This window comes from Papilio xuthus, unplaced genomic scaffold (assembly GCF_000836235.2).
Source record: "Papilio xuthus unplaced genomic scaffold, Pxut_1.1 DF826938.1, whole genome shotgun sequence".
Classification (NCBI taxonomy): Eukaryota; Metazoa; Arthropoda; class Insecta; order Lepidoptera; family Papilionidae; genus Papilio; species Papilio xuthus.
The window spans coordinates 1,201,662-1,224,997 of record NW_013531711.1 but is presented as its reverse complement, the minus strand read 5'-3'; the positions used below and the strand labels follow the sequence as shown (position 1 = coordinate 1,224,997).

Below are 23,336 nucleotides of genomic sequence, written 5' to 3'. Positions count from 1 at the left end.
AGTCACAGGCGACAAATAGTAATGAAACGAAGAAGAATATTATTAATTAGTTCTCTCGTTATATTAGTAAAATTTTAGAATGACAGCGGAATAAGGCAAACGTTATGAAGTTAGATTGTTAATAATTTGACGACGGAAATTAGTATGCTGGACTATCGCGTGCCACAGCGTGACATGTCCAGTGCAACTTTGTATCCTAATCTCATTCGCATTTATGTGTCACATAATGTACATGAACTTTAACCTAGTTGTAGCATTCGTTGCGTTATATTTGGCTCGTTCACGTACCGACACGTGTTGCCGGTCCAAAGGTCTGACATCGACTGACGTCACCTCTCTCCGGCTTGTACGTATGGCGTGTACGCTTGACACAAACAACACTACGTTTTTGTATACATTACACTATCATACATTATACTAATAATTGAGTATCATAATTTGTTTGACACCCTGTGATTTTTAGAAACACCAACGTATCTAATATAATTCACTCAAAAGAGATCACAAAAAGACTACAATATAATACTTAGGCAATTTATTAACATCACAAATATATCTTACTAATATTATATCCTTTTTAAATTCTTACTAATTTTAGACCTTATTAGTTAGAATTCTTTGGCGCGAATTGCGCGCTTTCATTACAAAGTCAAGTATCAAAATGATTAGTGAGGCGACATAAACGTCGACATTTTAGTAAGGCTAGTGTTGCGCCAGTACACCGGCACAGTGTCAGATTTTCTTCCTAACACTAATATTATAAATTGGAATGTTTCGATGTATGGATTTATGTTTACTAGACGGTATTTCCAAAACGGCTGCATGAATCTTGATGCAATTTGAATAACATGTAGAACACGGTCTGGAAGGACACATAAGTTGCCTTTTATCCTAAAAAGGTGTACGTTATTTGTGGGATAACTTTATTTTACATTTTTACTTGATAACTTCGCAAAGTTTTAACACATCCTATTGAAATTTCCCATCAATATAGACTAGAGTAACTCATTATATAATTTTCATTCTGCGTTAACAAAGTTGCGATTAGAATCTATTTAATACTAGCTGTCGCCCGCGACTCCGTCCGCGTGGATATATAAGAAAACTTAATAGTGTAGCCTTGTGTTCTTTCAGACTATGTTCTATACGTATGCCAAATTTAATCGAGATCCGTTTAGCCCTTCTAGAGATATTTTCAAACAGCCATCCATCCATCCACATCACATCTAAACATTCGCATTTATAATATTAGTAAGTTAAATAAAAAGCAGCTCTTCAAGGCATAATTGCGAAAAAAAGAGTAAATAGTATCCTGTCCGTCTCCTGGCTGTAAGCTACCTCTTCACCAATTTTCAGCCATATCGGTAAAGCCGTTCTTGAGTTATAAATAGTGTAACTTACACGACTTTCTTTTATATATAGTTATAGATTTAACTAAAGAAGATATACCTTATTTCCGGATATACATATTAATCCTGCTCGAAGGACCTTTCCAATAACTTTGGTTTACGATAAGTACGTAATATTAAGGCAACAACGTAGCTTCGACCTGATGTCGGATTATGTAGGCTTACGTTATATTGACGAATAACAAATAGGAAGTTATTAAATATTTACTCAAGCTGAGTTACGAGCGATTGTTTATCTCCCATATAAATAGCATGTATTATGAATATAACCATAAAGGACAAGGTAGCTGTCGCCAGCGACTCCGTCCGTGCGAATTAAAAAAATCTTAATCAGTAGCCTATGTGTTCTTCTATATCTATGCTAAATTTCAGCAAGATCTACATATGCAGCGTATCTGAAGATAGGTTCAAACAACAAGCATCCGGATGGATCCATCTAAACATTCGCATATTAGTAAGAGTTAGTAAGAAGTAAGATAGAATATAAGAATATTGTTGGTCCATGCAGTAATTATATATTTGCTACAGATATAGAACATATTCTAAAAGAACACACAGGCTACTTATTAAGGTTTTTTTTAATACCTCACGGACGAAATCGCTTGCGACACCTAGTCTATATATATTTATGCAGCTGACTGTACATATGTTTTCGCGATGGAATTAGAATAATAAATCTATATATATAAAAGAAAGTCGTGTTAGTTTATTTATAACTCAAGAACGGCTTTACCGATATGACTGAAAATTGGTGAGGAGGTAGCTTAGAGCCAGGAGACGGACATAGGATACTATTTTTTTTTTCAAATTTATGCCTTGAAGAGCTGGTTTTTATTTAACTTACTAATATTATGGATGGATGGGTGTTTGAAGATTTCTCTAGAACAGCTGAACGGATCTCGATGAAATTTGGCATAGGTATAGAACATAGTCTGAAAGAACACATAGGCTACACTAATTAAGTTTTTTTTATATATCCACGCGGACGGAGTCGCGGACGATAGCTAGTAAAAATATAAAATATGTAGTAGTCTATATTTAGAACGTGAGAGTTTCATATATTATTATACGAAGAATGTATTCATTAATATTTAGCTCAAGTACGTTAGTGCACTCACGTGCAATTTCGTCTTCGCTAGCATTGCTGTTAGCAAAGTGACATCAAAATAAGCGACGTCTGAAGCATCATTACTTATGCTTATTTGTGTATACACTTTGCACTGGTACAGTCACAACGAATATGGAATTAATTTTACGCCTTTCAAGAATATCTTAACATAAAGGTACATACTCTAAGATGTAACCTTCATAACAACAGAAGCGATTTTGTTTTGTTTTTTATTTGTGTTGTGTTTTATTTTGATCAAAACCAAGTATGCATTTCTTACGTTATGGTCGACGATTTATCGTTTTTAGGGTTCCATACCTCATAGGAAAAAACGGAACCCTTATAGGATCACTTTGTTGTCCGTCCGTCCGTCTGTCAAGACCCTTTTTCTCTTAAACGCGTGAAGGTATCAAGCTGGAATTTATTTTATAGAAATATACATATTTAAATATGTTTTTTTTTTATGTTTGATTTATATTAGGTTATTTTAAAATCTCTTTTAAGCACTATATATTTGTATTATATTTTAGACTAGTTGTTGCCCGCGACACTGTTTTTGCGGAATAAAAAAAACAAAGTTCTTTAAGACTATGTTCTACATCTATGTTAAATTTCATTAACATCTGTTGAGTTCTTTCGGAGGTACCTTGAAATAAAGATCTATCCATCTATCGATCAAAACATTCGCATTTATAATATTAGTAATCTTTTTTAAATTGTAATATTTTCACTATTTTTTCTTTACTCTATTACAACTATCGGCCGCAATAACTTGTACGTCAAAACCGCGTAACACAATTGCACTCACTTGTAATATATATTGTCATCCTTCACATTCCTTTAGAGATAATAGAGACAACAATATATGTCAGTACACGTGTCACGGCCACAGTTATGTAACGTGAAGCGTCAGTCGATTCCATTTCCAGTTGGTCTCTTTTATCAATTTACATTTTGAACGGAACGCAGAGAACGAGTCAGTTGACACGGCGCTATGGGACTCTATTCATGTTATTGACGACACCTCTAGCTCTCTCCTCCTTTGAAAATGTAAAGCTCAAAGATTATTGTGAAATTCAGCCTTTACACTTGAAACAAAACATATAACTACCTATACTTTTTAAAGAAAAAGACAATCTTTCAACTTGTCGCGACTACCGTTGATTTCAAACAAACGTTTATGTAAGTATTATATTACCCTGTATTATAATAATACTGTGTAAGTCCTTGAAAATTATTACTAATATCAGCTGACATGTAATTCACAGAATAAATAAATATAAACAAATCATTAAGATAAATGCAAAGCAAAAGTTCTTAAAAAATGCCTCAAAAAGACAGTAGTATTGTGTAGCCTCTACATCATGTCTACTCTGTGACCATGTAGACTGGCGATCTTTATGGTCATATCAAATTACAATGAAAAAAGAAGATGGTACAACATTTAAATAATAATAATTTGTTGGTAAATAAAAGCTTATGAAGGTAATAAATTATATAAGAAGCTGAGGCGTCATTGTTTGATTCATGGGGTCGTAATATTACAAGTCACGTGCCGACCTCGCGGCGAAAGCGATTCCGCATGCCCACGCGACTCTCGTCTCGATAGAACTGCCAAAGGATTTATGCTAATTCTGTTTATGCCAGAGGAATCTAAAATATGTCACTTTGTGTGCTATTAATATGATCACAGAGAAATTAAAATATTTTATTAATCACAAATAGCAGTAAGAAGGTCAAGTAAATATTTTTTTTTGTTGTGTTTTTAGAGTTTCCTTGCATCTGAGAGTAGTTTAAAAACCGTTGCCATTTACGATAGGCGCAAAATTAATCCGATTGAAGTATCAAAATAACAATGAAAATTGTGAAACCCGATCTATCGTTCAAAGAGCGATCAAACTAATTTATTCTTCCTGCTATAGTAAGCAATAATAAATCCTCGCATTGTTTCTAAGGATAGTTTCTTGGATTAGCCGTTACACATTTCCTTAACTTAAAAGAGCTAGTGTATTATTATCCGATAAGGAACCACAACCTTCCTTATACTTTGAATATTTTCCTCAGGATAAACCAAACCAAATTCCCTTATCGGCTTTTACGAGACGAATCTTATACTTATATTTATTTAAGGATTATATTAGTGCCATATGAAGTAGTGTTCTGAATAATCTAAAAGTTTTTAGAATATTGTCAATATTCGAATGGCGGATTCGAACCTATTACCGTAAGATAAGTAGGAGCTTCAATTTATTAGAGATCGGTTCTGCAAGTTCCTTTTCCGGGGTAATTTATAAATAATTTTGGGCTTATCGTTGTGAATTCAAAGCACAAAAAGATAATTTACATCTACTTTCTTAAATTTCAGTTTGAATAAAATATTTAATGGACTTTTTGGAAGGCGAAATGTTTCATTTGTACTCCGTGAATGTTTCGGAGATAAACTAATCTTCACGGAGACTTGCCCCTCCTGCCCTTTTCACTTATTTATTATCAGCTCTAGAACAATGAAACAAAAGCTGTAGTAGGTTGTTTTTTTTTTTAATTTTACTACAAAATTTAAAGGCATAAGTATAAATATAACAACAACAGCTAATAAGTTGGTGTAAACATGAAGGAGTTTCAAAACTTGTGAGATATTTAATAGTCTGACTGTACTAACCGGGCTAACAGCGTTTCTCTGACTGTGGATTTCTGAGATTAAAATCTTATATACAGTGCAACCTCAATATAACGTACCTCGATATAACGACTTCCTCGATTTAACAAATTTTTCGTAATCCCCTTGAATTGTCCATAAGAGTCAATATAAAATATACCTCTACATTGCGAACATTTTTTGCGAACAACCTCTTTATAACGAATTTTCAACCACCGAGAAAAAGTATAAATACCTCTATTTAACGAATTTTGTCAACCCAAAACCTCTATATAAAGTTGCAGTGTCACTAATGTATGACTTTTAATCTCATAATATGTGATTCATGTTGCGACATGTTTCGACACGCTTTTGTTTGTAAATCAATCTTCGACACGCTTTTGTTCGTAAATCAATCATTGTTGTTTGATGGAAAGTAATGTTAACACTTATTCTCGTCACAATTGTCAAAGATTTAAGTTAAAATGGCTCAGAAACCTACAAAAAAAATTTGTTACTTGCCTAATTGTTTTTAAATAGAAAACACATACAGTAATTTGATAAAAAAGAGTTATCATTTATTAGTAGAAGTTGTTCGCTATAACAAGATGCGTACGTAATGTTGAGGTGAATAAAACTATTTTTTTACCTCTTTATAACGAATTTTAGACCATCCTAACCTTAACATAACGAACCTCAGTTTAACGAATTACTCGATATAACGAATATTTACTTGTTTCCCTCCGATTCGTTATATTGAGGTTGCACTGTATAAAATTCTCGTGTCACAATTTTCATTCCCATACTCCTCAGAAACGGCTTAACTGATTCTCATGTAATTTTGTGAGCATATTGAGAAAATCTGAATCATCTATTTTTCATCCCCCTAAATGTTAAGGGTATCCACCCCAATTTTTTTTATTTTTTAGACAAACACGCGCACGGAGTCGCAGGCGACAGCTAGTCTCTGTATAAAACTTCATACCTATGTTTGAAAAAACGGAGATTACAGTATATTTTAAACGGAGATATTGGTCTCAGAAACTCAAGGTTACTATGGAAGATGAGTCGCACTATATCTTCGTATATTTAAGGAATTTCCCTTGACCCATAAATCAACTGTTGTCTGTGAAAGGCTACCTGATTACTCCCCGCGGGTTACTATGGATCTTAATTAAGCCGCTGATAATCTTGTACCAATACTAAAGGTACAGTTTTAAGTGTAAACATAGTTAAAGAGCGATATTATCGACCACTTACCGTGGGTTTTTGAGACCAAATCCGCTGTATAAAAAATATCGTCATTCCTTTCGTTATCTTTGACAAAACAGAGATATCAATATGTTTTGAACGAGGATTTTGGTTACAGTAACCCACGGTTATTACACTACAGTCTTTTATTTCATAGATTTTATGAAACTGCACTAATGATTAGGCAAAAATGTTTGTTATTTTAAACAAAAACATGGGACCGTTTGTTAATTTTTGCAATATGATCTGCTATTCGATTTCACCTGTTTACATAAAAAATATTTCTTTACAAAATATTTAGGCTATACGTACTAGCTGTCGCCTGCGACTTTATCCGTGCGTTATTTAAAAAAAAACGTAATTAGTAGGCTATGTGTTCTTCCAGATTATGTTCTGCATCTGTGTCAACTTTCAGCGAGATAAGTTGAAGCGTTCTAGAGATATCTTTCAATAGAAATACATCCACTCATCCATGTAAAAATTCACATTTATTTATAATATTAGAAAGATAGTAAGAAGATTATCTGTCGTGGAAAACATCTTCGTTCAAAGTTAATTTTATGAATATTTGATTTAATATACAATTTAACTAGGCCTTTACCTGCGTATTTTAAAAACGCAAGGATTATACGAACAAATCGATAAATAAAAATTATCCAAATTATTCGTGCTTCCTATTAAAATGTTACCTTTTCCACCGTAACAAATTTAATCAAGAAAGGTGGAAGTTATGAGAGGAAATGAGGAATAGCACCCTCTGTTTATGAAGCAGGAATTATTTAACAAATTAAAACTCCAGATTAGAAACAAAATGAGGCTGAAATTAATTAATATTTAATATGCTTCCTTTTGAATAATTAATGAAGTAGAGATTTTTCTTGTACTTCTTTGGAATGTGTAAAAGAATTATAACGTTTTGTACGAGCAGAGGTATGAAGGAGGAGGAGACGCGAGGGGTGTGCCGTATCACCAGCCGGAAATCCGTGGTCTCTGCTTACCTCTCTGGGTTAAGGGCGTGAGGTTTATTGTTTTTTTTCTAACCATTACTAAAAGACATTAAAATATGCTATTAATGTTAATATTTAATAGTTATTCATACGCTACTAGCTATCGCCCCTGACTCTATCCAAGAGGAATTAAAAATAAACTAAATAAGTAGCCTATGTGTTTTTCCAGACTATGTTCTACTTCCATGGCAAATTTCAGCGAGATCAATGCAGCCGTTCCGGAGATACATTCAAACATACATCCAAACATTCGCATTTATAATATTAGTAAGTATATTTTAACAGTAGAGTTGTTGAGCCTCTTTACAAACCTCTTACTTTACAAAAAGTAAATTGAATACTCAATTCCAATTTGAACTAGAGACGTACTAAAAATAAAGTTTATTCGAAAATAAATTCAGCAAGGGCATATTTTACAGTATATCCTTCCATTAAACATTAAATAAATACAAATACTGAAACAGCTTATGTTTACGTCTGTTTCTATTTCCAACGGACAAACAACGTTATCGATATATTTCCGGCTGTGTACCGTTACTTTTATTCTTCTTGACGTGCTGTGAAAAATGACCACTAATAGCTATGAAACTATAAACCTTATTGCTAAACAAAATAGAGTTGAAAATACATTAATCGTTAACGTTTGCCAAAGTCCCAGGTGGTACTACCAAGCAAAAATTGAAGTGTAATGTTCTGAATGTGAAATCCGTTTTTGGAAATATGTACATTTTATTTTGGTATTTTAAATGCCCAGTTTGTGCGAATTGAAACAGGAATATTTATTGTACATAAATTTGTACGTAGGAATGATAAATAATAAACCAGTGGTAGAGCCCGTACTATTTAACAGTGGTAGAGCCCGCTTTAACATCTTCGCACGAATCGGCCCGGTTCGCCCGGTGAAATACTACGACCACACAGAAGACAGGCGTGCAGTGGAAGCAATTCCGCGTTTAGTCTGATGAGTGTGCGTCCCGGAGGCCTAATTTAGTCCTCTTTCCCTTCCCACCCTTTTTCTTATAAGGAAAGGATGGGAAGTGGAAGTGGACTTTCCAGATGAGAGGATGCATGGAAAGGGAATATATTTTCTTTCTGTTCATCCTCTCCTCCGTCGATTAAAGGTAGGCAACGCATATGCAATTGCGTATGCCTACGGGCAACGGTCCCTTCGCAATTTCAGCGATTTCAGGTGGCCGCTCGCTCGTTTGCCACCTTATGATATAAAAAAAAAAACCAATGATCAATAATATTACTGTATTTAAAACATAAAACAATTTTTACATACTATGAAACACTTCACGCTGTTACAATAAATATCAAGATTCTTTTTCAAAAAAAAAATCGAAACAATTGTAAATACATTTTTGCTAAATTGTCACAAGTGCAAGGACTACCTGTTATATATTCAGCACTTTTCAACTTACAAACACGCAGATTACAATTCAAAGGACATAATTTTACAAAAACAAACTTACTATTTACAATTATTAGTTATTTTATAATCTCACTTAGGGAGTTCCCAATCAACTGCGTCGTTGTATTTTTCGGGTTCTTTTAAAGGGACAAATATCGCAATTTTAGATAAAGCACCTGAAACATAACGAATGAGACATTTAAATATACATTTCGTTTTTCAGAGAGAGAGATTCTTAACAGTGGTAGAGCCCGCTTTAACATCTTCCCAAGAATTGCCCCTGCTCGCCACGACCACACAGAAGACAGGCGTGAAGTGGAAGCAATTCCGCGTTTCGTCTGATGAGTGTGCGTTCCGAAGGCCTAATTTACTCTTCTTTCCCTTCCCAACCTTTTTTCTTATAAGGAAAGGATGTGATGTGGAAGTGGACTTTCCGGATGAGAGGATGCATGGAAAGGGAAAATATTTTCTTTCTGTGCATCCTCTCCTCCGACGATCAAAGGTAGGCAACGCATATGCAATAGAGTATGTCCATGGGTAATGGTCACTTCGCTGTTTCAGCGAATTCAGGTAGTCGCTCGCTCGTTTGCCACCTTATCATATCATATTAAAAAAAATGTGCTTGGCGCTAAAATTTACCTGTTATTATTCCACCAATGATCGCTATGACTAAGGTAGCGATCAATCCTTCAAACTGCGCGAGCGCTTGGTCGCTGGAGGGCGCTGCTGTTCCGTTAGTGGCATTTCCACCACCACCCTGAAAAATAATTAATACATTATTAACCGACAGACAAGAGGTTCCTTTGTTACGACTTAGAGCCTAAACAGATTTTAACGATTCGTATTTCTTACTCGAAGGACATAGGCAATATTATCTTGCTACAAAAAAAAAATTATAAGTAGGGTCTAAAATTATAGATTCGTTAAAAATGAGTTCGAATCTAACTTGTTACAAGTTTTTTTTGTCATTTATGTGCGAAATATTGTGTCTTCTTGTCATATAATATATTCTTGAATAAAATTGTTACATAAAAAAGAGTTTATTTAGACTAAATTAAAAAAAAAACAAAAATCTATTGTTTAAAATTGCAATTAATAGATGGCGCTTATCATATATTAGTCAATGTTTTTTTTTTTAATTTTAGCAGATAATGATTTTTTGGAACCAGAATTCCAAGTTGGCACACCTTTTGCCATATCAATTGATACTTACTGACAAAGCCGGGAACACAACACTTAATTCATCTCCGTAAACATCAGATGATGCCAAATAAGAAAAAAGTATGGAAAGGATTCCTGAATACACGCCCGGCATTCCATGTAGATTGTGAACACCGCAAGTATCTATGATACTGGATTCAGTAAGCGATGGCTGGAAAATAAATAAGTTATACATAACATACAAAGATATTCGATAAACTGTTTTGTCATTTATTGTCCAGTTTTAGTAACAACTAGCGGTCGCCCTAGACTTCTTTAGCGCAAGAAATAGAAGCCTATAATATGCCCGCGTGCCTACTTTCCCGTAAGAGTCCCGTCTAAATCGTGATAGTCGTTCCGGAAATTATCCGTAACAAACGGACAGACAAAAATTAATAGTCATACCATTGAATGGAATAGTGAATAGCTTCCACCTACGCTTTAAAAAGCTTAGGTAAAGGGCCTAATACAAAATACAAATATTTGGTTTTATAAGTTAAATAAAGGGAAAAATGAAAAAAAAAATTCTGCCATACACAAAAAAATCAAAATTCAATGTTGCCTTGGCTCCTTAACAAGGAAGACCTGTACTTAAGGAGCAAAGGACTTCCCTCACATGTAAATTTAATATTTAATTGTAGGTTTAGGATATGAATTAAAGGTTTTAGTTTGTTAAATACACTTTACTTTTTGGTAATAGCATCAATATTTAGTTTATGATCAATTGAAACCGTTGCCGATAAGATCGATAAATCAGAGTTTACTTGCGCGTTGAGTCGTAATGGTGTAACTTAATGTAATAATAATTTGGATGCTTACCGTTAGATATGAGTATCCAAGTACACTTATAAATCCAGCGCCGACGCCTATACCGATGGCTCCACCACAACTAATGTGCATGTTACAAACTGCTCCGACAGCGACACCACCAGCCAGTGTTGAATTCTGAACATGCACCATATCCAACTTTCCTTCTTCATTAACACACGATGATACAATAAATGTTGTCACCTACAAAAAAGCAGATTCTCTTCAATTATATAATATATAGTTAAGGTAACTAACTGAACCTCGTAAACTTTTAAATATCAAAGTCAAAATAATATAACATTGATGTCAAAAATTTTCCTTGAACGTGTTAATTTTTTTTTATTTTTGGTTTAGAACAAATCGCTGTCTGATGTCCAAAGTCTATATTTAAATTTGTCCAGAACTTTAGGAATGCATAGTATTCAAACAAACATAAATATATATAGTCCAATGCATGAAGCGAGGTAAAAAATTATACGTAACAAAGTTAAAATATGCAAATTTTAATGTCATTTCAACTTACGGTCGCCGCAGCCAAAGAGAGATATGTGTTAATAACCGCTCGTTGATATTCAGCGTTTGAGTGCGTTAAACCAGAATTAAATGATGGCCAGTAAATCCACAGAAAAAGTGTACCTGCGATATAAATAAATTCATTACGAAAAAAAAGTCACTACTGAAATATTTACAAAGATAGTAGCTGTCGCCCGCGACTCTGTCCGAGCGGAATTATAATAAAAACTTAATAAGTTGACTATGTGTTCTTCCAGACTATATTTTACATCTATGTCAAGTTTCAACTAGATCCGTTAAGCAGTTCCGCAGATACCTTCAAACGAACATCCATCCTTCCATCCAAAAATTCGCATTTATAATATTAGTAAGATTAATATAATAATATCAATACAACCGTCTGACTCACGTCACCAAATATTTAGAGGAAGAATACAAATCTAAATCTAATAACACTTAACTCAACAAAATATAATTCACAGTCCAACGTTTTTGGTTATAGGCAGTCTAAGCGGAATGTAAATTCAAAGCAAAAGCAAAGCAAATTACAAGCGTAAAGAAAAAACCGTAATTTTGATCCTGGAGGCCTAAATTTAGTCCTCTTATCCTTCCCATCCGTTTCTTTTGAGAAAAGAATGAGAAGGGGCGTGGGTATTAATCTCTTTGGATGCGTCCCCCTTCATGAAATATAAAAGGCCAATGCATTTGCAATTGCTGATGTCTATGGGCGGCGGTCGCTTCGCCATTTCGGCGACTCTATGTGGCCACTTGCTAGTTTGCCAACTTATTATGTTAAAAAAAAACCTCTTATCAATCAGGCAAACTTATGCAGTACCTATCATAGCTGTCATGTCGGTAGAATAAATTGGCTTGTTCAATTGATTCGGTTGATCGCTCTTTTTTTTGCGGCCGTAAGCCATTGCCCAACTCGCAGCAAGGCCAAAGTATGCACCAAACGTGTGTATAGCCAATGAACCGCCGACGTCCGTTGCCTGCAAAGTGCCAAAAATACTCTGTTAGTAAAAAATCCTATGAAAAAAATATGACGTAAGTATTTTTATATAATTTGACACATAAATAATGCCAATACTTTTATAAAAATGTACTTTAATAGTAGTAGTGGTTTACTTAATTTTCAACAACATGTCATCCTTACAGAATAAATCCAATTTTATTTTGTGAATATGCGACTTATCGTAGGTTTCTGAGACCAAAACCCTCGTTTAAAACATTGTTCTGCCTTATCAAAGATTATGACAGGAATGACGATATGTTTTATACGGAGCTTTTAAGCTCAGAAATTATCGGCTAGATGTACTTACCTTAAACTTTGATGTAATGAGCCAAAGGTTGAAGCACGCAAACACAGTCTCAATAATAGCTATAAATAGTAATTGGTTCACCGATGTGATACCGAGAAGAGCACCAAATGTGATCAATATCGTCGCCGCCATAATGTCAGCTTCTGTACATATTACGAATATATATTAATACTGTTACGAAGTAAATCCGACACTGTGCCGGTGTACTGGCACAACACTAGGCTTACTAAAATTGTCCACGTTTATGTCCCCTCACTAATAATTCTGACACTTGAAAGCGCGCCATTCGCGCCAAAGGATTCTAACTAATAATGCCTAAAAAATACTAATGAAATATAAAAAATATTTAAAAATAACACATTAACTGCCACAATTTTACCCTATGACCTTTTTAAGTGAAATTATAGTAGCACTAAAAGTGTTGCAAATATATCTCAAAGTTCTATATCTTTTTTTTTTATTTTAGTTCTTACCACGTTTAAGACAGAACTGATATTCTTTATACTAAATGCTATCTAGCAGATATTTACTAAAATACCCTATAATATACTACTATAGAATTTTTACTGTTAATTAAAAAAAAGTAAAAAAAAACCTTTGATTAAAGTGGTATAAAATCTCACACTTTAAAATCAATCAATCAAAGAAATAGAGAAATAATACTTACCGAGTATTGTCATCTTTGTGATGTAAATAAATTTATCTTCCATATGATACCACGACTGGCAGAGCAGTGCCCATTGTATTATAAGAGCAGCGAGGAAAAGGTTAAACCCAACTCCGCTGTAGCAGTATTTCTTCAAAAAGGTCATAAGAAATCCGAAACCAATAAATATCATTACATGTGTGCCTTCGAATCCTGTAACAGAATCAAAAAGGATGTATCAAAAAATTAAACTAATCTCTTGTTTGAAAATCACTGGTAACTTTCAGAGATTTTGACCGAATATTGTAGAATCATAGGCATTTTTAGAAATTCCTTAATACATGAAATTTATATTATGAACATAGCTTGGAAGAACACATAGACTACTAATTATTTATTTTTTAATTCTTTTCATTTTCTAATCGTTTCTTTATAAAAGTTTTCCCATTCAAAACCAAAAAACCTAAACCTAGAGAGTACATTTAAAACGTGCTTTAATTAAAAACCTCTCCACTAGTTAAATTATATTTTAAACTACACCTTGAAGTGAATCCTTTCAAATATGAAGTCGGAAAGTACGATAAATACTAATTAGATTCGCGACTGTCACAATTGTTACCAATACGCGTTCTGAAGATCGGCTTAGACGGAACAATCGTCCCTTATTACAGGGGATATATCTTCCCTGTGCCGTACGGGGTAATTTCATCGGGCCAGATGTTATTAAAGGGGATGAATGATCGAATGAGGGATAAGGTCGATCCACGTGGAAACGTATTAATCCCGAAAGACTTTGTATTAGTGTCGAAGTAATTTGAGGTGAGATCGATTAAGTGAACTGTATAGCATCAATTACCGTGGGTTTCTAAGGCCAAAATCTGTGTATAAAACATATCGTTATATTTGTTATTATCTTTTACAGAACAGAGGTAACAACCTCTGTTATAATAATGTCTGGATTCATTTCGGTCTCAGGAATCCACGGTTAGATCGCTTAATCTGGTAAGATTGTAGACGATAAGGTTGTATTGGTAGAAATGCATAATTTATGTATGAGAAATAAATTTAAATTCATAACAACAAGGTCTTAAATAATCTATATATTTTTTTTTATTTTGCTTTCAATTCCAAATTCGAATTCGATGGTTAGTTTCATAAGATAACTACTCCAAAGAGTCTTGTTTTGTTTTTCTTTCAAATATAGTTGCTAAAATTAATATGTCACATACAATACTTTACCCAGCAGTAAGATCAAAGCTGAAATACGACCTGACCTCTTTACTCTTTATATACAAACTTCTTTTAAACGATTTCAGTGGACCACGAAAAAAAAATTTCAAAGACGACATTACGTCTTAAAATTTTATATCAACATTCTTTTAAAATTGAGCTCAATGCTCTTAATTTTAATTTAATTTGAGTAAGAAACTAAGATTTTGTTGAAAAAAAAACGTAAAGTCTACGATTTACGTAGAGGATTGTAGACAATCTACGTAAGAAATGTATAAATAGAAATTTTACTCTATATAATCGCTTTGTTAATGAACATGTCAAACAAAGAGCCAAGTCAATACATCGGACGTATACTATAAGTTCACAAACAGGATTACAAAGCTACTTTGCTACGGGCTACATGCATAATTAACGTGCTACGAACTTCGTAGCTTTGTAGACGGTCTATCCACAATCTCAACGTACTCAGTTGTTTCCACTACAACAATTCAAGATATACATTAATCCTATTAACTTCAAGGAACAATTTATAGTAAGAGAGAAATTAATAGTACAAAAATAGAAATTTTACTACCATACTTTATTTTATTTTTATCTAATTACATCAAGTGAGTTTCACGTTGCGTTGCATTGTCGCAACGTACCACCGTATTGTATGTCCCATCTGCGTTATGACAACGCACCATCCCGCAACGTGAGCCATCCTTATGTAGCTTCCTAATGTAGCACTGTCTATCGTCACACCGAAGCTCCGACGAAGCTGCGTATCGCCCTCCCATCGCTTTGTTTCTCGTCCGTCAGTCCGTTGAGACGCAACGTATAAATGAGGCATGACTCTTAAAACCTGTGTAAAACTACGCAGCGACACAACACACTAGTACGGGTATTTCCTCAGTGGAAAAGGCCGGTTAAATAAACAAATGACAACTCAAAATACGTCAACCGTAATCTTTGCTAATATGTGAACAGATTAAACTTCAATGGAACGAGACCTTTCCAGTAAATTTCACCGTAATCATTGGGTATCGAAACCTTAATTAATAACTTACGTCACCGTTATAGTATTGACCCAGTTAAGGTAGCCCTGATAATTTGGTCACCTATAAAGTAAAAATACATTCCAAAAAATATATAAATAGTAATTAATTATTAAAAATCAACTAGCTAGACCAACAGACCTTATAAAAACATCGAACTAAGGTTACAATGGAACGGACAAAAATTACCCTCCTCTCAGACGGGCAAAAAGTAGAACAAAACATAAATCTATTTTCTTTTAACCCTGTCATGTTCTAACTAGGTTATCTTTCAAATATGCTAAAAATCTAAACTAATTTTATAATTAATTACACAATAACAAAACTACGTTATTATGATGGAATTTTGTATTTTTTGCTTTTATAATAAAATATTAAAATTCACTAGGAGAACGCCGGGAGCACACTGATACCACAGGATGGTAGAGACTTGAGTTTTTTTACATCAGTATATCTCATTTTAAGAATTAAAAACAACAATTTTATCTCTACAATTTATAATCTGCGACCGCTTGCATTGTATGCATCCAATTTGGAATATAAAAAACGCAAATTATAGCTCTCCTGGCTTTTGAATGTGTGTAAATTATAGATGAATATTTCTATAGGGCTGTGTCAACCACAGTCTAGTTCTAGGGTTGACAATTTAATTAAAATATTTTTAACTGAATTGCAGAAGTTCATACATCTTTCTATACTAACTTGGTACTCGTAAAGATGTCAAGTTGTAATTAAATGATAATACAATATTTAAAAAAAAAAATCAATGCAACACTAGCAGTATTGCATCCAAAGAAGTATACGGCCAATGTGTTTTTGATTATTTATATAACTTTCTCTACATCTTTATATATAATTCTTCTGTGAGTGTGTATGTCACTGAACTTCTCTCAAAAGACTGGACCGATTTTGGTGAAATTTTTTGTGTGTGTTCAAGGGGATCTGGGAATGGTTTAGATTCACAATTTTCATCAAATATTAACTTCATATTAATTTATTTAAATTAAAGACGTGTAGACAGGACAACGTCTGTCGGGTCCGCTAGTTACTTTAGAAAGTTTTACATTAGCAAAGGATTTGTAGCGACTTATTTAAACTAGAACGAATCTTCCTGTGCGTCCCCATCATTAAAGGTAGGCAAAGCATCTGTAACTACATATGTCTATGGGCAGCGGTCGCTTCGCTGTTACGGTGATAGGTGGCTTGCTCATTTGCCGCCTTAAAATATAAAAAATATTCCACTATCAAGTTTAATTCTCAATTGTATGAAAATATGTCATTTAATTTTGGCAGCCCTTAATTAAAATTCTATCCTCTGACCTGAATTCAGCGCGTATAGGAAAACTGGGCGGAACTTGTGATCTCTAAAAGTGCTCGTTGCTTCTTGGTGCATTTCAATTAAGCGGGGGGAATGGGGCGGAGGAGGGGATGTTTACGCTAACACCAGCTACTGCAGTGATAACTTTAGCGTTTAAATTTCCAAAAAAAAAAAATCCCAACAAGTCTGTTTAAAAATTATTAAGACTTTTGACACTTTTAGACAATTTTAAAAGGAGAAAGTTATCAATTCGTACCTAATTTTCCCGAATTATTACACAAAGTGTAACCACACACGTCATTTACTTAGATCGATTTTAAAACTGTATAAAGTTTTACGTTTAAGATAATTGAACTGAAAGAGGCAAATAAAACATACAGACGAATTGAGAACCTCCTCCTTTTCAAATCAGTTAAAAACTCCAACAACTAAGACATTTTCACTACATTTCATACGTGTTCTTTTGTTTAATTAATTCTAAATCATCATTTTGATTACAGTCAACTCATTAGCTAAAATTTCCGTCCAATGTACTCCATTTATGAGAATATCATGTAATGGTTTCCAGTTCACTGAACTTTCTCTATATCCATTCTAAAATATAGTAAAAGCTCATTGGAGCACATGTTACAAAATAAATAAGCTCTGTGTTCATGCACTTCACTGTAATGGCGACTGAGCGAAGTCTTACGCGTTAAATCTAATGCTGGCAATAATAGAAATGTAATGTAAAAAAAAATTATATTACAGTTTTGTACAACATCTTAAGATGAGTTAATAATTAGGTAACGCGTCTGAAAATTTTTAGTAAAATTTATTATTTATTTTTGGGAGTACTCGCTCCGCTCGTCACTATGGTACGTTTAACATAAGCATCGCGTTGATTGGCTCATCTCGAGCTAACGGCGTTTAAATTGGCCGTGAGAATGACAACGGAATCCGCTCCCCACTGGGGGTCAATCTCGGCTACGTAAAATTAATGTACAGTATCGGATACGGTTCAATTCCGTACAATCGGATCCTATGAGGGGAATTGAGTCTCAAAACTACTCTGTAAGAATGGTGGTATTGAATTTCACGCAAATCTTATTATTCTTCTAATACAACACAAGTAAATCGCAATGCCTTCTGCGAAACATGGATAACAAGGTGTTCTTTTTTTATAAAAATAGCTACCGCCCCCAACTTCATCCATGCGAAATAAAAAAAAACGAATTAAGTAGCCTATAAGTTCTTCCAGGCTATGTTCTACGTCTATGCCAAATTTCAGCGAGATACATTCAGCCGTTTTAAAGATACCCTAACAAATATCAATCCATCTAAACTTATGCATTTATAATATTAGTAAGATAAAATATTATATTTTAAATGAACAGTTCACTTTTGTGAACTAGGGTTTTAAAAATAAATATACAACTTCAAGGAATACTAAACCAATCAAAAAAATCTTAAACCACAAGATAGCTTCAATATATGAAGCTTATTTACTTAATTAAATAAATAAATAATTGATCATATTTAATTAGAGCTTAATAATTTCTCCGAATCAATTATAATTGGTTACGCGTTCCATTCATTAGTATCGTATTACATATCGCTCTGACGTCACATCAGGAGGATGTCACGCTCACCTTCACCTTATATCATTAATGTTAATAATTAATAGGAATTAAATTAATTACAAAGACGTGCTTGTTACACTAATTAGTAATATTCTGTAGATGAGTTCCTTTGATACGTTTCCTCATAGAGACAGAAGATCCGTTTTTATATCTAAGTCTGACATATTCATAAGGTTCAATAGAAATTGACAGTACTAATAGCTCTCAATGAAATGTGTATTTTCCTCAACTTTGACGGATTTTTTGACATTGTCAGATTAAGTAAGTAATATCTTTCTGGAGTTTACCATTTTTTTATAATTAATTTAATTCCTCAATTTTTAATTTTCGATCTTGGTTTCCCACTACTTAAATGTATTTCAAGGTTTATAAATTGAATATATTGTTATGTTTTATGGTTATGGTAGTATATATACCGATGGCTGACGCGGCCTAAACCGAAAGTCTAGTGTCAACCACCGATGGCTGACGTGGCGCTCAACGTGTTAAAAATCAACGTTAAATAAAACTTCGTTAAAACATTAATGTGTCAAAGTCAACCACAGGATGATTCAAAAGTGTACGTTACGCGCCAGTTTCACTATTGTAACCGCAACACAGTCCTCAACTGTGCGTGTAAACTTGTTTTCGATCTTGACAAATAGGTAACGAATGACTGGGTTTGGAGGCGAAACTCAGTATATTTCTACTACTACTAAACTTGTAGGATATTGTACAACGTAAGTCTTAGCGACTAAAATCGCCTTCAACTATTTACGATGCCTCGTGTACGAATGCCTCAATAGTGAAAACATTAGAGTAATATAAAATAAACAGTTTTTATTTCGTTGATTTAGATTTTTAAGATGGCTGTGGTGAAACATGCAATAATTTATTCAATATTCATACCTTTAACGTCATAGTCCTTTTCACCTCCATACTTCACAAAAACGAAGTACAAGACCATAAGGATCACTTGGAATAAGAATAACGACATAAACTTCATCCTTCTGTATTTTTGTAGCATGTCTGAAACAAAAGAAAAATATTTGGTTTAGTATAATATAAGACACGAGAGTAGAACTAATTCTTTCAACAAAGCTAAACAATAAAATACTCTATATTAAATAATTATATTATGCAAGAAATTGTAGGCAATTACTATCATGAGGGTCAACTTTTATGTCCTGAAGTATAACGGTTGATCAGAGTAGTGACTAATTAGTCCACGCTAGTGTGTTCGGCCCGCGTCTGGTATATCTCTCAGGCGCCTCAGTACACGGTAATTTAACCTAAATCTTTGTTAGGAACGTAGAAAATTGGTAAAATATAAATGATAATGGTGCACTGTATTAAAAGAAAAACCTGTAACTGACGACTATATGATATTTATTTATGCCTTTATGTATTAGAATACTTACACTAATGGATTTTCTAAATGGGTTTTGCAAACCCAGTAGGTTTTCCTTTCGCACTGTGACTTCACATACAATTTAAAATGCCATTGCCAAAAATCGAAATATTTCTATATCATATTTATTGAATATACTTTTAAAATTTTGATACGAATGTCTTTTGATTTTTAAATGTCACAATTTATAATTTATTGACATTATTTTACTTCTTTATTCATGCTGGCTTATTTATTTATGTGTAAAAAGTCTTTATACCGTTGGCAGTTGGAATACAATTCTGACAGAGTTGAAAAAATATACTTTTCATATTTCATTATCTATATATATATAAAAGAACTAGCTGTCGCCCGCGACTCCGTCCGCGCGGAATTAAAAATAGATAGTAGCCGATTCTCAGACCTACTCAATATGCTCACAAAATTTCATGGGAATCGGTCAAGCCGTTTCGGAGGAGTATGGGAACGAAAATTGTGACACGAGAATAATATATAAGAAGTCGTGTTAGTTACACTATTATAACTCAAGAACGACTTTACCGATATGACTGAAAACCGATACCTCACTCGTTGAAATCGGTACACGTCTTTAGGCATTAGTTCGTCACAAATATACATACATACAAACTCACACATATAAAAAACTTAAACACGAAAAATATTACGCACTAATCAGTTAGGTAATAATAAAAAGAAAAAACATGAGAGATAAATTTTCTTTAGATAAAATTATTATGTCAAAGTTGTATTGTTACGCAACTCAGTTACAGCGAGAAATATTTTTGTTGTCTCCAAGAATTAAGGCTGGAGATAAGAAAATTATTCTTTAACGACTGGATTAATGGACTCGCTGTTTGAAAAATCTTTAGTTATCTGCTTAAAGTAAAACAAATAAAGAATGAATTGAAGATTTGTTTATTTGTTAAATATTTGTATTTGCTTCGACGTAATCTTATTTTTTCGTTTCTCTTTAGGAGTGTTTATTACCGTTAAGCGTTTGATCGGATTTCAGAGTTATTGATGGTATAATATATGTAACTATGTTGAAAAGCAAACGAACTTTTTATTGACTACTAGCTGTTGCCCGCGACTTCCGCGCGGAATTTAAAAAATAATAAGTAGCCTATGTGTTCTTCCAGACTATGTCCTTCATACATATCTCACAATCTTACTATCATACTTATTAATAATATTCTAAATGCGAATGTTTGGATGGATGGATGTTTGTTTGTAGGTATGTCCAAATCGGCTTCATGGATCTCGCTGAAATTTGGCATAGATGTAGAACTTAGTCTGGAAGAACACTTACTAATAAAGCTTTTTTTAATACCGCGCAGACGGAGTCGCGGTCGACAGCTAGTATAATAGTAGTATATTTGATTAGTTAAACTGTAAGTTTCAATAAAGGATAAATATGAATTTTGTTCACTCGTTGTGGTAATCGAAAATTAAATTTCGACTTCAATTTCAGATGTTGATCGCCGGACGGCCATTATGCAATTGACTGGACGCGAGTGCATAAATTTTTCAAATTTACTGCCACCCTCCCCGTCACCATTTTGCAACTCATAAATATGTTAGCAGTATTCGAGGATTTTTCAAACAAACGTAGTTTCCGTAAAATCGTTTCAAATTTATCCGAACATTAGTATTATTTTTTTTTATAAGAGAAGGGGTAAACGAGCGGCGGGAACACCGAGGTGATCAACGACACCCATGGACATCAGCAACACCAGAGGAACCGCAGATGCATTGCCGACATTTAAGGAAATGGTATGTTCGCTTCTTGAATTAACTTATTATTAATGATGATGGAAAAGAAAACTGTACACATTCAGAAGGTGTACCGCTGTCATTTGTTTTTGCATCTTTACATTTTTTTTAAATTAAGTTTGCTTAGATAACAAAAGATTAAAAATGTATCAAGTACTATTTACATATCATTAATCATGGCTTTCTGAGTCCAAAATCTATATTAAAACATATTGTTATATCTGATTTGTAAGGGATAATCAAAGGGATGATGTCTTATACAGAGTTTTTCGACTTGGAAACCCACTGTAAGATACAACTATTCTATTAATCTCTATGTATATTTTTTAATTTTTATATTATAATTTGTTTAATGAAAATCTAAACGGTGATTAGACCACACCACTGGGTCCGAGCCCCAGTCAATACGCGTTGACAAGGGTCTGATGATAAGGGTCATTGTCGTAAAATGGATAATTGAACCTTTTAATGCCTACGTTTCAATTCATTTTGTTTGACATGATTTGTCTGCCAAAACTTGGAATAGAAAATTACGCATGTATATAGCATATTAAAATTTATAATTCCACTAGCTGTCGCCCGCGACTACGTCCGCCCGAAATAAAAAAAATATTTTAATAGCCTATGTGTTCTTCCAGACTATGTTCTACATCTAAGCCAAATTTCAGCGTGATCCATGCAACAAAATGCATCCATCCAAAGATTCGCATTTATAATATTAGTAAGATAAGAAGTAAGATTAGATACAAGAAATTAATCAAATCAGTCAGACAATTCTGTATTTTTATTCACTTTTTACTTCAGAAATTGGTCACGAAAAATAAATACAATGAAGAATTCTTATATTTTAAAGTAGTGATTAAAAAAAAATCAGTCAATATCGCTTTCATTAAAGTTTACAGAATTTAACTAACAATTTTAAAGTTGTACTAAATAAAAATATAATATTAATTAAAGTTATAAAATATTTTAATTAATATCAAGCAGTAAAAATAAAAGATAAAAAAATACCTGCGAATTTTCTGTAAACAAATTAACCAGAAGTTTGTCACTCTTGCGACGTGCCTGAAGAGCATCTACTCGCCCGCTGAAGTGGATATCGTGCAAAAATAAATGATACCGTGCAACTACTAATTTAGTCATATTGTAAGTTGTCGAGACAAACTAAAGTTGATCATTTACTGTAAAAGATATAACTAATAGTTTCTCGGTTGCCTTGAGAAATATTATAAAAGATGTTAATATAGATAATTAAAATTGGCATTTCCTTATTGTAGTTTAAAAGAAAAGTAGATGAACCCATTTAACAATAGATACGGTTACATTGTTGCTTTAAAAGTGGTTTCAAATTAAGATTTTAATTTTAAATACTTACGGACTTACTCAAATACGTGTAAGGGTATCATTGTGTTTTATTTGTTTAGCGTCGTTTAAAGGAATATCAGAAAAAAACTTAAGATATATATATTTGGGATAAAATTTTATTTTCTTTTATGATGAACTGTTTAAGGTCTTAATCATTGATTTCATTTTCTATTATTAATAGCTATTTATAACTAGCAGTTGCCCTCGACTTCTTACGCGCGGAATTAAATAAAATCTAGTAATAAATGTTATTAAGCTTATATCCCCCGGTATTACATCCAAA

General features: G+C 33.3%; 1 protein-coding gene across 2 annotated transcripts; it reads right to left on the bottom strand.

Annotated features, from left to right (window-relative positions):
* Positions 1 to 8,649: 8,649 nt before the first annotated feature.
* Positions 8,650 to 22,776, bottom strand: Rh50 (Rhesus blood group-associated glycoprotein Rh50). 2 transcript variants are annotated; one of them, XM_013317322.1, is made up of 10 exons: positions 22,700 to 22,776; positions 19,414 to 19,533; positions 13,337 to 13,528; positions 12,670 to 12,812; positions 12,183 to 12,339; positions 11,358 to 11,470; positions 10,844 to 11,035; positions 10,038 to 10,196; positions 9,464 to 9,581; positions 8,650 to 9,000 (listed from the first exon to the last, which is right to left on the bottom strand). In XM_013317322.1, exons 2-10 carry the CDS (start codon positions 19,529 to 19,531, stop codon positions 8,915 to 8,917), a joined length of 1,278 nt encoding a protein of 425 aa, XP_013172776.1. In that variant the 5' UTR covers positions 19,532 to 19,533; positions 22,700 to 22,776; the 3' UTR covers positions 8,650 to 8,914. The 2 variants fall into 2 exon arrangements, with proteins under 2 accessions (XP_013172776.1, XP_013172775.1); XM_013317321.1 differs by lacking the exon at positions 22,700 to 22,776 and adding an exon at positions 19,926 to 20,067.
* Between the last annotated feature and the right edge of the window lie 560 nt (positions 22,777 to 23,336).